The sequence below is a fragment of the Coregonus clupeaformis genome, chromosome 37, assembly GCF_020615455.1.
Source record: "Coregonus clupeaformis isolate EN_2021a chromosome 37, ASM2061545v1, whole genome shotgun sequence".
Taxonomy (NCBI): Eukaryota; Metazoa; Chordata; class Actinopteri; order Salmoniformes; family Salmonidae; genus Coregonus; species Coregonus clupeaformis.
This window is the reverse complement of record NC_059228.1, coordinates 18,036,857-18,051,618: the sequence shown is the minus strand read 5'-3', so window position 1 is coordinate 18,051,618 and position 14,762 is coordinate 18,036,857. Positions and strand designations below refer to the sequence as shown.

Below are 14,762 nucleotides of genomic sequence, written 5' to 3'. Positions count from 1 at the left end.
CGTTCCGTCAAAAAAATAATCTAACATAAATCATGTAGCAGATATAGGATATGGTAGAAAGAGTATGTGGCCTTTTCTGTAGCCTACAGGCTGGAGATAAAATGTATGACAATGTAATGAGATGGACACTTTTTACATCATGCAGGTTTCTCCGATCAAATAGCCTAACTTAAATGGCGCTCCATCCCCCCAAAAATGAGCTGTTATGTTAATAAACAACATATCCTAACAACAGGACAGGTCAAAGTCAAATGGACAATATGGAATGGACAATCACCACTGTTGTCCAGGAGTTTCACCCCATTGTCATGATTAGTGGTTTCAAGTTTGTAGCCTATCCATCAATTTTTGACAAGCTGATCATAGCGAAAAAGAAAATACTTCTGCATTTCCCACTGTGTAGACTAAACATATTGCAAATAGGCTCACGATAACTCCTGATAAAGTTGCGTAGCTGATATTCAGAGCTTAAATAGCCAAATTGATTAGTCACAGGAATCAGGACTAATGTGTTACAAACGGTGGGCCTACCACATGGTGGCAGAATGGCAAGGCCCAACCCTGAATCCAGCCACTATTTATTGTTGAACTCAGCGGGTTTTGTCTGGCTAATAGCCTACACAAATGGGCTGCAATATTCAATTTAAATTAAATCAAATTAAATCTGACTTGAGAGACTCCCCTGGTCTCCTGAAGTCCTCAATTTTTGTGTGCTAATGTTTTCACCATGGCCTGTATGTCCAGGTTGCGGGCTCTGCTCTTTTCTATACTGAGAATTGCCAACCCAGACAGTTGTTCCTGAGACATTGTGCATTATATGTCTATTGCGCACACAATTTAAACTTAGTCTTGAATGATGCATGCCAAGATATACCAGAGATAAGGGACTGTTGATATTATTATATATTTTATCCACAAAGTAGTGCACTGGGCCTTTAATATTATTGTATTAGCTGACCAATATAGCCTTCTGCAGCGCTGGCAAAATGTTTTCCCAGCACCCCATATTTAGTTATGAACTGAGTACCAGCATAGAAGTTATTATTATTATTATTATTATAGAAGTGGTTAAATCCCTGCAGTGTAAACACTACAAAAACAATTGTCCTCCTCCATAAAGGTTGTTATGTATCCCTTGGTAAGGTCCGAAAAACCATGACAATTAGTCACATATCACCAGGGATCTAGGAGGTAATTAAGGCACAATTAGCATGCAATTAAAAGGTAATTTGATACTGCATGACATCAGAGATCTAGTGAATGGGATTTAATAAGACTGAGTGAGGAACATTAGCTCGTGATTGTGATGGATCTGAGCCTCTGCTGTGGTCTGATGTCTGTAGCATACAAAACCCTTATTATGTGACAGTTTGGCAGCCTTCCCCAGTAATGGGCTTAGACCTGACAACCAGGGCCTCCCTTAAGTAATGATGGAAGGAAAATGTGCTCCAACTTCAAAGCGAGGCAAATCAACAAATACCAAAATACTTTCTTCAGCGAGAATGTCTCTTTTTGCCTGTAAGAGAAATAGATTTACTGTCATGTTTTTACACTGTTTAAAGCCCACAAAGCCTTCAGCCCTTCGCACAAATGTTCAATGTCTTCAGTTGGCTCCAAAATAATAACCTTCCAATGTCACTTTGTATACTTATCCTTCAGCAGGAAAAACACTGAGCCAAAATGACCCAAACCATCAAAAGACAATAACATTTGAGAGAGCTGTTTAACCACCATTGTTTCTGAAATGTCATAGCAATGATAAAAACGCCATTCCTACTCTTGCTGACAGAAAACGAAATGATAACTCAGGGCCTCTTCTCATAGATTGCTTATAGATTTTGAGAATATACCCTCGGCTAGACCTTTTACTGTAATGTGAACTTGCCACGTCTTGACTCTCGACCGCTACCTCCGGAGGTCACGCACGACACTCGCTGGACAGTTACCCCCCTCCAAGCAGGGCAGTGTAAACACAATTGTCTCATTGAGCCCAACACTCCCACAGTAAAAACAAAAGGCAACAGTAAACATATCTTTAGGGCCTGTACATGGTCCATATGATCAGGCAGGTGTGCTATTTCAGCAGTAAGCATGATCACCTGTCTGATGCAGCATGCTGGCTACATGGCTGAAGCCTGGGGTTGCTATTCTGCATTGTTTACCACAATGGGCTAATCATTAGCTAGATCACATACTCTAAATATGATCATGTTGCTTGTTTAATGTTCTTAAAAAACTCCCACTGGCACTAATAAAACCATGTGACACTTGAAACCCTACCTCTTTAAGGAATAGTCCCCTGTAGCTCAGTTGGTAGAGCATGGCGCTTGCAATGCCAGGGTTGTGGGTTCGTTTCCCACGGGGGGGCAGTATGAAAATGTATGCACTAACTGTAAGTTGCTCTGGATAAGAGCTTCTGCTAAATGACTAAAAAGTAAAAGTACCTGGAATAGTATAACAGTAATCCTTCTACCCCTCCCCCACATACAAAATAAATAAAACAATTGGGTGGTTGCCCCACTGGCTATCATAAGTTGAATGCACCAATTTGTATGTCGCTCTGGATAAGAGGGTATGCTAAATGACAGATTTTTTTTTTTTTACAGTGTTTATAATATAGGCCTACTGTTTATGCATTCCAATGGCCAACGCGATTCCCACTGTTACTTATTTGATATTCATGCCAGACACTCAAGATTGTAAAAAAAATTGGAGTTGAGAAATACATTATACAGCACTGAAAAGCTGGGATCCCACTCTTTTCAATAATTGCAATCAACATTTTTGTATTTTCCCGAGATTATATTTAGGAATGTTGCATAGTGACTGGGTTTATTAGAACCATAGACAGATTAGAACACATTTATTTCTGTGCAGCAATCAGCTGCGTGAGGAGTTGCGGCTCTCTTGCCACCCAACAGTTGATATTCAGCTGATAAATAAAGGACATGAACAGCTTCGGAAATGAATCTGGTTTTCTAACCTCTTAAGGATCGGACCCTTTTTCCCCCCATTTTCGCCTAAAATGACATACCCAAATCTAACTGCCTGTAGTTCAGGACCTGAAGCAAGGATATGCATATTCTTGATACCATTTGAAAGGAAACACTTTGAAGTTTGTGGAAATGTGAAATTAATGTAGGAGAATGTAACACATTAGATCTGGTAAAAGATAATGCAAAAAAAATAACATGCATTTTCTATTATTGTTTTTGTTACATCATCTTTGAAATGCAAGAGAAAGGCCACAATATAATATTGCAGTTTAGGCACAATTTATATTATGGCCACTAGATGGCAGCAGTGTGTGTGCAAAGTTTCAGATTGATCCAGTGAAGCATTACAATACTGGACTATTTTGTATCAAGTCTGCCCAAATGTGCCGAATTGGTCAATTGATACCTTTTCAAGTACATAACTATAGAGAACATACAAAAATGATATGGTAATACAAAATGTACGTTTACACACTCCCAGGAATGTCATACATGATGGATCATTAGCTTGGCTGGGCGGGGTGGGTGTGGAGCCAGAGACAGCAGGAGTTCAGACTGTAGAACCCAGTTCCTACATTTGAATATAAAAATGGATTTTATCAAACAAAACTATGCTATATCTCTAGGACCCTTAGGATGACAAATCAGAGCAAGATTACTGAATGTAAGTACATTATTTACCTTCAGAGGTGAATGTATCAAACCAGTTGCCGTGATACGTTTTTTGTTGTTATGCACTCTCCTCAAACAATAGCATGGTATTTTTTCATTGTAATAGCTACTGTAAATTGGAGAGTGCAGTTAGATTAACAAGAATTTAAGCTTTCTGCCCATATAAGACATGTCTATGTCCTGGAAAGTTTGTTGTTACCTACAACAGTCATGGTAATCACATTGGCGCACGTTAGCTCAATCGTCCCGTATACGGGACACCGATCCCGTAGAGGTTAAACAATTATATAGAGCTAGACTACAGAATAGCATTATTAAAATATTAATTTTGTTGGCCATTTAACCAACAAGTGATTTGTGTAAATAAAGTGAATGTCTTGACAAGCAAGAAGCTCCATAGTATAGGCCTAAGCTTAGCCATGGCCTACACTATGGAGCTTCTTGCTTGTCAAGACATTAACTTTATTTACACAAATCACTTGTTGGTTAATCACTTGATAAATCGAAATGTAAAAAATAACAGTAATTGTTTTTTAAAGAAGGGGAAAAAAGAAAGAATTTCCACAAAATTTGTGAAATAGGCCTTTATTACTCCTGTATTAGCCGAGAAAAATACTCCTCAGCACCAGGACGTAGCCTACTGAGGCAGGGCTTACTTGAGATCGAGAGGGAAAGCTGGTTGATAACAAGTGTGAACCGTCAGACAGCAGGAAGATTGTGAAGGACTAGATACAAATATTGGCCTACATTTATTTGTTCTTCTGTTATGGAGTTGTACTGCGAAGTGGGCCATATGAAAGCTTGATTAAGTGGCCCGCCAGGCCCGGTGAGCTCAGCAGATGTTGCCGGGCCAGCGGGCAGCCCTGAATGTCGAGCCCTGCAGTCTCTTTAGCTAAACCATTCCCTGTGTTCCATGTCATGTGCCAAAGAAAAAACACCACCTGCTGGAGAAGATAGATTTTGGGCCCAGTTATCCCTGTCGCTTCGCCTTTTCCTCTCTTGTGTGACTCACAAATTTCAGTTAATTACTATAGCTCCCGCCTTGGGCCAATCAGTGTAATTTTGTAAATGTCGGATCTCTATGGCAAGACACATCATTCACTCAAGTTATGTCAAAATCGGACCAGTGCTAATGGGCCGACTGACGGAGAACCATCCACATGCCCCTCTCCGATTTCATTGTGGGGGACAATAATAAATTGTAATAGCAGAGCAATGTTTTTGAAACCGCTGAAATATATGTGCATTTTCCTTATATTAGAGACTTGTTTCATTGAGTTTTTACCTTATGTAAGAGCCGGTTACTCTGAAATTGATGCCATAGCTTTAAGGGAATCTCAGCACACCATCATTTATTTCAAAGCCAAAGCAGGCAGGAACGCAAGTAACAACTCCCCAGTGAATGTACAACTTTTTCATTCACAATTTTATTTTTTCCATATAATGATATGCATGATATTGATGAAATTAAGCATGGTTTGTTCTAAGGTAAATCGTTCAGCTAACTATCAAGGTAACTTAGCTAGTACGTTAGTATGAGGAGGATGCAGACATTTTGTTTAGCTTGCTACCTAGCTCTGTATAATATGAATGACACTGTATGATAACATTACTGTACTTTTACATTCGTATGAGAGGGGTACATTTTTACAATGCTGAAGTTACTTGAGGAATCAAATGTTATTAGCTAGCTAACGTTAGCTATATCTAGCTAGCTGCTGTACCACATTGGCTGTGTTAATGTCTTGCAACTAAATTAATTAGTGTATGGACAATTAAATCAACCATTTAGATGTCTGCACATGCTTGTGAATAGTTGCATTATTCAAGAGTGTAATATGGTTTTGTTGCATTAATCAAGAGTGTAATATGGTAGATGAAAAGTTGCTCGCATAGCTAGTTGAATAGTTTGCATACTTACTGGCTAGTGGCTACTGTGTTATTTACGGTATATTTGAGCTAAGAAGCAAGAACGTCACAAACCCTCTGTCGGCACCGGACATTCCATTGCTAATGTAAATTGAAAGGTTTATTTACATTCCTTTAAATACTTTAAAGTACTACTAAAATAGTTTTTTGGGGTATCTGTACTGTACTCTATTATTTATATTTTAGACAACTTTTACTTCACTACATTCCTAAAGAAAATAATGTACTTTTTACTCCATACATTTTCCCTGACACCCAAAAGTACTCGTTACATTTTGAATGCTTAGCAGGATAGGAAAATGGTCCAATTCACACACTTATCAGGAGAACATCCCGAGTCATCTCTACTGCCTCTGATCTGGCGGACTCACTGAACACAAATGCTTTGTTAGAAAATGATGTCTTAGTGTTGGAGTGCCCCTGGCTATCCGTAAAGAAAAAAAAAAACTACAATTATGCCGTCTGGTTTGCTTAATGTAAGGAATTTGAAATGATTTATACTTTTACTTTTGATACTTAAGTATATTTGAGCAATTATATGTACTTTTGATACTTAAGTATATTTAAAACCAAATACTTTTAGACTTGTACTCAAGTAGTATTTTACTGGGTGACTTTTACTTGAGTCATTTTCTATTAAGGTATCTTTACTTCTACTCAAGTATGACAATTTGGTACTTTTTCCACCACTGAGGGCACAAATCAACTCAAAGAAGGCAGCATAGGAGGAAGGAAGGAGGGGGAGATGGGGAGGGAGAGAGAGAGTTGATGAGCTGAGTCAGACAGAGGCAAACAGACCTCTCTCAGCCATGCAGTGGAGTGTGTCAATGTTTCTGATGGCTCGCTGGTCTGACTGTACCAGTCAGTGTGTGATAAGATGTCACCAACATTGCACATAAAACTGCAGTATTGGTTTAGCATACACTAACACCGTAATGGATAGTTTGACTGCATTCACTATGAAAACTGAAGTCATTGTAAAATAAAACACTTATTACACGAGCACATTACTCCAAGGCCTTGTCCCGTTTAATAAAGTTAAAGATGGTCAATATGTTGGCAGCCCTTGTCCCATTTTATAAATTTAAAGACAGTCAATGCGTTGCCAGTCCTTGTCCCATTTTATAAAGTAAAATAAGGGAAACGTGTTGGCAGCCCTTGGCCCATTTTATAGAATAAAAGTCTCAATAGTTGCTCGACCTTGCAGTATTCAGCAGGGGGAGCCCTAGTTTCCCCCTGCCCTAGTTTCTCTCTCTCCATGTTGTCTTGGATTTAGTGCTACAGTGTAGAAGATCGGGCAACTGTCTGCCATATTAGCTGGCTGCTGGATACAACGGTAAGAAACACACTCCGGTAAATGCCTTACAGTAAGGGAAGAACCCAAAGCTAAACGAACACAGTTTATATGTGAAGTGTTGTTCGATAATTTGGAAAGTGTTTTGTTGTTATTTATGTTATGGTTATTCATACTGAGAGAATGGAGATATGACGAAATCAACAACTTCCTTTCGGTGCACTGTACATTATCCTGCTAATTTATTTATTTATTGAATGCTTAAAAAAAAACGTCTTTAAAGCTTTTACAATGTTTTAGGACGTAAACAATTGCTTTATAAAGAGACGCATATAAATGATGTCACCACTTACACTAGGCTAAGAATTAGAATTCACTGTTTCATATTAAATTCAGATAATGTACAGTTGTTTATATGGCATGTACAGAGGCAAAACTAACCTAATTTTGAGGTTAATGAATAATTCCAGGCTAGAGTGAAACTGAAAGTGGGTCTCAAATGTATACTTTATAAACCGTGTAATAAACACTGTATGATAAACACTCAACAGTTTAACACTTTCTTCTCTCTATGTCTTCCACAGTATTTTTCCTCACTTGCACTCACAGCAATAACACACTCGCCTGCCCACCCCCAGACACTCTGACGTTCGTCATGGGGCAGCTGTTGGCCTCAGAGCAGGAGCAGGCGGGGGCTCAGGATGCTGTTGGCTCTCTGCTCTACTCCGCCATGTTGGAGGCCGGTGCTCTGCCTGATGTTGCCGTCGACCACTACTTGCTAGCTAATCCAGAGAGCCTGGACTCCAGGGCCCACCTCCAGGACCACCTCCGCCAGCTGCAGGGGCACGTGGGTAATCGGGCGCCCACCTACCTGAAGGAGCTGATCAGCCGCCTGGTTGCTTTCTCTGATGAGCCCAAGGTGGCAGCCCTGGTGGGCTTGGTGGTCTCCATGGTGATGGAGACTGCATATGCCTCGTCCAGGGGATCAGTGAGGTCGAGGGGTTGCCAAGTCGAAGAACGGCGAGCGGAGCTCCAGGATGTTATGGAGGAGTACCTCAAGCGCTGCCGGATGCACTTGAATGATGAGCAGAAGCTGAGAGAAGACACCCAGCGTCTGGAGGGCCAGCTGAGCTACCTGCTGACCCAGCTGAAGAACACCATGCTCAGGGAAGGCCCCAGCTCCAAGGCGCTGAAGCACTGGGCCAGCGGCGCCGCCTTCCACACCCAGATGCTGCTGCACCTGACCAGGCTAGAGCAGAGAGGAGACCCGCTGGTCGTCCAGGCTGCTATGGAGCAGTACCAAGAGGACTTCAGAGAGATTCTACCTGCGTACAGACGCTACAAAGCCAGTACGGTGACTGTGATAAAGTGTAGGGGAGGGCTGCAGACCGGGGAGGACCCTCTGAGTGAGGGGAGTGTGACTGGGTTCACTGTGGTGGATAAAGAGTTAGAGAGGAGTGTGAGTGTACCCCTACCTGAGGACGCCCCCCCTGGCATTGTCCTGATCACTTCAGATATGTGTGCTCAGGCCTATTTAGAGCAACTCTTCTCTCCACAAGGCCCCATAGCAGAGCTGGAGAGGTACTTTCTCAACAGCAGAGAGAGTCTATGCATGAAGTTGATGGTACAAGAACCAACAGACCCCAACGAGAGGCTGAGCCTGAGCATAGTGGAAACAGAACCCCTAGACAGAAGATAGACCCTGAACACTACCACAGCACATGTTCGTGTTGACTTTCATACAGGCATAGGCAAGATGCACAATCCACGGAACTGAACGAACACTCTTGAATAAAATGTGCATTTATTGTATGTATGATCAAATGTTTAATAATAATCTGTTTTTCAATGCTAATGTTCTCCTATGAAGTTCTGAGAAAACATATTATAAAATCACGTGAATAATTCCTTCCCACGCAAATCAGTTGATATAATGTGAGAAACTAATTGTACAGACACAAATAGCAAAAGTAGCATAGTTCACAATACTTAATTGCCTATGGTATTGAAAAGGATGCTTAAGTTCAGTTTGCAGATGTGAATTGTTCTTACTTTGTCCTCACTTTCAATTCAATAACCTTTTCTACAGCTTTGTAGAGTGCTCAGAAGCAAAAGCTGATTCTTTGAAAATAAGCTCTTAATGGTTTGGCTGCTGCCATGGCTGAATATAATGTAGGAATGTGTCAAGCTTTATCGAGGCCTGTCAAATTGAATGCCATTTGAGTCACACTTCATTTCTACAATTACAAGTCACAGCGACGGCGCTGCTCTCCTAATGCTATATGATTAGTGTGATTAGTACTCAGCACTCCTACCCTTACCAAAGCTCTCTCTCTCTCTTTTATTCTCAATCTCCATTCCTTTCTCTCTCTCTTTTCTCTCCTCCCTGCCTCTCTTTGTTAGCCATCCTCGCCATGTGAGGTGGGCCTGTGAGCCAACACTGCCATAGGAACAGAGTTGTGCTCGGTGATGTCACTCTGCACTGATTTGCCGCCTCCCTGCTTTAACACCAGACTCTGACATCTCAGCCACTCTTACTGTAACTCAATCCTCCATTTCAGAGTTAGTTACTTAGAGGGGGGAAAAGCTACAGGACTTTTAAACTTAGCACCCAGCAGTATATGTTTTTGTCATTATAGATAGAGTCACACTCCGCTGCAGTAGCTCTGTCTTCTCTTAGTGTTATCAGAGAGGGCTGTGTGTAGTGTTATCCATCTGTCCTCAGGGTATTCATGCACACACACACACCCCTGCTGGATGCTTATCCCTTAGCTTAGCATTCTGCCCCCCTCATGGTAATGATGGTGGGCTACATGATGGCACTGGGCCTTCTGCTGCACCTTGCTGGTCTCCGTAGGCAGACTTGTTGCCTCCTACATTAACAATGTTCCGACATACACGTGTGCACAGATACAAGAATCGGTTCCTGCCTAGCTAAATGGAGCTCACAGAGGATATTTTCAATGAGTGTATTTCTGTTGCCCTAGGTCTGGGATTTCTGAGACTAGCACCCTGCCAGTGTAGAAGGATTTACTTATTAATTCACTTTGGCTTTGTTTTCTTTTATAAACAAGCTGGATCTGATTAAAACCTCTCTCTGTTTATCATTTAACACCTCAGTGAATTCTTGTCATGGTTCTGCACAGGGCATATTGGAATGCTGGGTGTTGATGTGCAGGGGATGCCAGAGGTATTTGTAGCTTCCCTTGTCTGGCCTCTCTCCGCGATTGGAGTCTCATTGTATGAAATTAGACTCCAATCGCGCATCATCAGGCAAATTACGTTTACAGGGTGGAATCCAAAATAAATGTATAAAGTGATAAAAACAAATGTAGCTAGTTGTGGAAGACCTATTATAGATAAAAGGATAAATAGCATATCGTTTTTAAATGTTTGCATGCTTTTCTCCTTCGAGAAAACCACAGCTGATTCAAAGAGGGTGTGGCAGATTTCAAAACCCTTCAGCGAAGGACTCAGGTAGGATACACTTGTGCTTCCTCGCCAAAATGAGGCTATTGAGGAGGGGAGGACCGTCTTCCGTTTGCCTACCAACGAATTGACACTCCTCGACCACTTTTCAGTTTCTGGGTCACGGAGGAGAGCGAGTGGAGGACAAATTTTTCCTAAATGAGAAAAGGCCATAATATACGGTCAATACATTGTTGTACAGACACCCCCTCTGGACAGAGTGACTCACTCCAGGCACAGCCACATAACCGTAGGCATACAGTGCCTTCAGAAAGTATTCTTACCACTTGACTTATTCCACATTTTGATGTGTTACAGCCTGAATTCAAAATTGATTAAATAGATTTTTTATCTCACCCCATAATGACAAAGAGAAAACATGTTTTTAGAGATTTTTGCAAACCTATTGAAAATGAAGTACAGAAATATCTCATTTACATAAGTATTCACATCCCTTAGTCAATACTTTGTAGAAGCACCTTTGGCAGCGATTACAGCTGTGAGTCTTTCTGGGTAAGTCTCTAAAAGCTTTCCACACCTGGATTGTACAATATTTGCCCATTATTCTTTTCAAAATTCTTCAAGCTCTGTCAAATTGATTGTTGATCATTGGTAGACAACCATTTTCAGGTCTTGCCATAGATTTTCCAAGTAGATTTAAGTCAAAACTGTGGTACTCAGTAATGTGTTGTATTGGATTAGTCCCAGACATTACACTTTGTATTCAGAACAAAAAGTGAATTGCTTTGCCAAATTTTTTTGCAGTATTACTTTAGTGCCTGATTGCAAACAGGGTGCATATTTTTGAATATTTATATTCTGGACAGGCTTCCTTCTTTTCACTCTGTCAATTAGGTTAATATTGTGGAGTAACTATAATGTTGTTGATCCACCCTCCTATCACAGCCATTAAACTCTGTAACTGTTTTAAAGTCACCATTGGTGAAATCCCTGAGTGGTTTCCTTCTTCTCTGGCAATTAGGAAGGACTCCTGTATCTTTGTAGTGATTGGGTGTATTGATACAGCATCCAAAGTGTAATTAATAACTTCACCATGCTCAAAGGGATATTTTATTTTTTACCCATCTACCAATAGGTGCCCTTTAAAACCTCCCTGGTCTTGTGGTTGAATCTGTGTTTGAAATTCACTGCTCGACTGAGAGACCTTTCAGATGATTGCATGTGTGGGGTACAGAGATGAGGTAGTCATTCAAAAATCATGTTAAACACTGTTATTGCACACAGAGTGAGTCATGCAACTTATTATGTCAGTGACCATCGGGTTCTTGGTCACCTCCCTGACCAAGGCCCTTCTTCCCCGATTGCTCAGTTTGGCTGGGCGGCCAGCTCTAGGTAGACTCTTGGTGGTTCCAAACTTCTTCCATTTAAGAATGATGGAGGCCAATGTGTTCTTGGGGACCTTCAATGCTGCAGACATTTTTTGGTACTCTTCCCCAGATCTGTGCCTCGACACAATCCTGTCTCGGAGCTCTACAGACAATTCCTTCAACCTCATGGCTTGGTTTTTCCTCTGACATGCACTGTCAACTGTGGGACCTTATACAGACAGGTGTGTGCCTTTCCAAATCATGTCCAATCACTTGAATTTACCACAGGTGGACTCCAATGAAGTTGTAGAAACATCTCAAGGATGATCAATGGAAACAGGATGCTGAGCTCAATTTCGAGTCTCATAGCAAAGGGTCTGAATAATTATGTAAATAAGGTTTTTCTGTTTTTTATTTTTAATAAATGTGCAAACATTTCTAAAAACCAGTTTTCGCTTTGTCATTATGGGGTATTGTGTGTAGATTGAGGGGGGAAAATGACTGAATCCATTTTAGAATAAGGCTGTAGGGGTCTGAATAGAGAAAAAGTGACCCAAAGAAAGTATGTGTGTGTGAGAGAGAGGTCCGTGTGGAAGTACACCTCTGTGTATTGGAGATGTGTGTCATTCAGTAGTGCTCTTAATTCCATACATTTTCTTTAACAAGGTCCTTATTAATCAAGAAGGGAGCTTGTAAACATGAAATCAGAGCATCATATCTATATCACACTATCTTAATCAATGGGATGAATTTATATCTAATTTTTACATTTTAGTCATTTAGCAGACACTCTTATCCAGAGCAACTTACGGTTAGTGAGTACATACATTATTTTTTAAATGTTTCATACTGGCCCCCTGTGGGAATCGAACCCACAACCCTGGTGTTGCAAATGCCATGCTCTACCAACTGAGCTACATCCCTGCCAGCCATTCCCTCCCCTAACCTGTGCCAATTGTGCGCCGCCCCATGGGTCTCCCGGTCGCGGCCGGCTACGACAGAGCCTGGATTCGAACCAGGATCACTAGAGGCACAGCTAGCACTGCGATGCACTGCGATGTTAATCGCCCATAGTTGATTTGCCTTATCATTGGCCAATCTATGAAGCTGTGTCATGTGCTGCAAATCTAATGAGATCAGTGCAGATAATCAATTAACCGATCATATAATCCATGAAGATGGTATATTATCAATTAAGATGACAGATTTGCAAGTATTACAATCATTATTTAAAAATAGTGGAGCAGAGGGTCAGGTAGTGACAGATAAAGACTAAAAATAAATGGAAAGGCAAGCAGAAATAACTTCAAAATGATACATGTTTATGTAGTACTGGGGAAATTATGTTTCAGAGGGTATACTTATTTTTTAAACGTTCTACAGATTTTCAGTCTTATTCTCTCTCTTGCCCTCTAAGTACTCATGGCCAGACAACTCTGTGGAGGCTAAAGTAATGACTGTGTGATGTTTACTAATGCAGTGTCTGGGTTAGTCCTTGATCTTGAAGCTTCTCCGGAGCAGTGCTCTTCTTTTATTAACACCATCCATCTCTTATTCTCTTCGTTGACTTCCTCTTTTCTCTGTGGTGTTGTTGTGGTTGATGACCAAGGCCTCTCCCACAGGCAGACACACACACACACAGCGGGTCACATTAACTTTGCAAGTCTTACCAGCGCCTTTACATGAAGGCCATGATGCTCTTGTGCTGTGGTAACACGTCCGTGATCCCAGAGAGGTTGAAAATAACAAAGGTTAAGACAACGTAATAATTCCATGCTAAACGCTAGAAAATCAACAAATTCATTGGACTAGCGCCATTGCTGTGTCTACAGGATTAACATTGAAAATGTGACCAGTGGTCAGGAAATCAAGTAGTGTGGAAATATATATATATATATAAAACACAGGAAAATCACGTTTTTGACTGCACTGGGTCTTTAATAAGATCGACAGCATGCTGTTATTTTTCCACAATGCAAACCACAAGAGCCCCCATCAAACATATACTCAAACATTGAGAGCTTTTATCATACAAAAACAACCTTCACTTTGCATTTCTAATCAGCACACCAGTGGCGGTCGGTGCCGTTTAAGATGAGGGAGGACGATTATGTTTTCGGGAGCATGGCCCCAGCACAAGGTGCACCTGTGTAATGATCATGCTGTTTGATCAGCTTCTTGATATGCCACACCTGTCAGGTGGATGGATTATCTTGGCAAAGGAGAAATGCTCACTAACAGGGATGTAAACTAATTTGTGCTTTACATTTGCGTTTATATTTTTGTTCAGTGTACAGTTGAAGTCTGAAGTTTACATACACTTAGGTTGGAGTCATTAAAACTCGTCTTTCAACCACTCCACAAATGTCTTGTTAACAAACTATAGTTTTGGCAAGTCGTTAGGACATCTACTTTGTGCATGACACAAGTAATTTTTCCAACAATTGTTTACAGACAGATTATTTCACTTATAATTCACTGTATCACAATTCCAGTGTGTCAGAAGTTTACATACACTAAGTTGACTGTGCCTTTAAACAGCTTGGAAAATTCCAGAAAATGATGTCATGGCTTTAGAAGCTTCGGATAGGCTAATTGACATAATTTGAGTCAATTGGAGGTGTACCTGTGGATGTATTTCAAGGCCTACCTTCAAACTCAGTGCCTCTTTGCTTGACATCATGGGAAAATCAAAAGAAATCAGCCAAGACCTCAGAAAAATAATTGTAGACCTCCACAAGTCTGGTTCTTCCTTGGGAGCAATTTCCAAATGCCTGAAGGTACCACGTTCATCTGTACAAACAATAGTACGCAAGTATAAACACCATGGGACCACGCAGCCGTCATACCTCTCAGGAAGGAGACGCGTTCTGTCTCCTAGAGATGAACATACTTTGGTGCGAAAAGTGAAAATCAATCCCAGAACAACAGCAAAGGACCTTGTGAAGATGCTGGAGGAAACAGGTACAAAAGTATCTATATCTACAGTAAAACGAGTCCTATATCGACATAACCTGAAAGGCTGCTCAGCAAGGAAGAAGCCACTGCTCCAAAACCGCCATAAAAAAGCCAGAC

The 14,762-nt window shown here is 41.0% G+C and overlaps 1 protein-coding gene across 2 annotated transcripts; it reads left to right on the top strand.

The window, feature by feature from the left end:
- The first annotated feature begins 6,862 nt into the window (after window positions 1-6,862).
- Window positions 6,863-8,796, top strand: LOC121553582. 2 transcript variants are annotated; one of them, XM_041866813.2, is made up of 2 exons: window positions 6,863-6,933; window positions 7,476-8,796. In XM_041866813.2, exon 2 carries the CDS (start codon window positions 7,547-7,549, stop codon window positions 8,588-8,590), a length of 1,044 nt encoding a protein of 347 aa, XP_041722747.1. In that variant the 5' UTR covers window positions 6,863-6,933; window positions 7,476-7,546; the 3' UTR covers window positions 8,591-8,796. The 2 variants fall into 2 exon arrangements, with proteins under 2 accessions (XP_041722747.1, XP_041722748.1); XM_041866814.2 differs by having other exon boundaries at window positions 6,908-6,950.
- The last annotated feature ends 5,966 nt before the right edge of the window (window positions 8,797-14,762 follow it).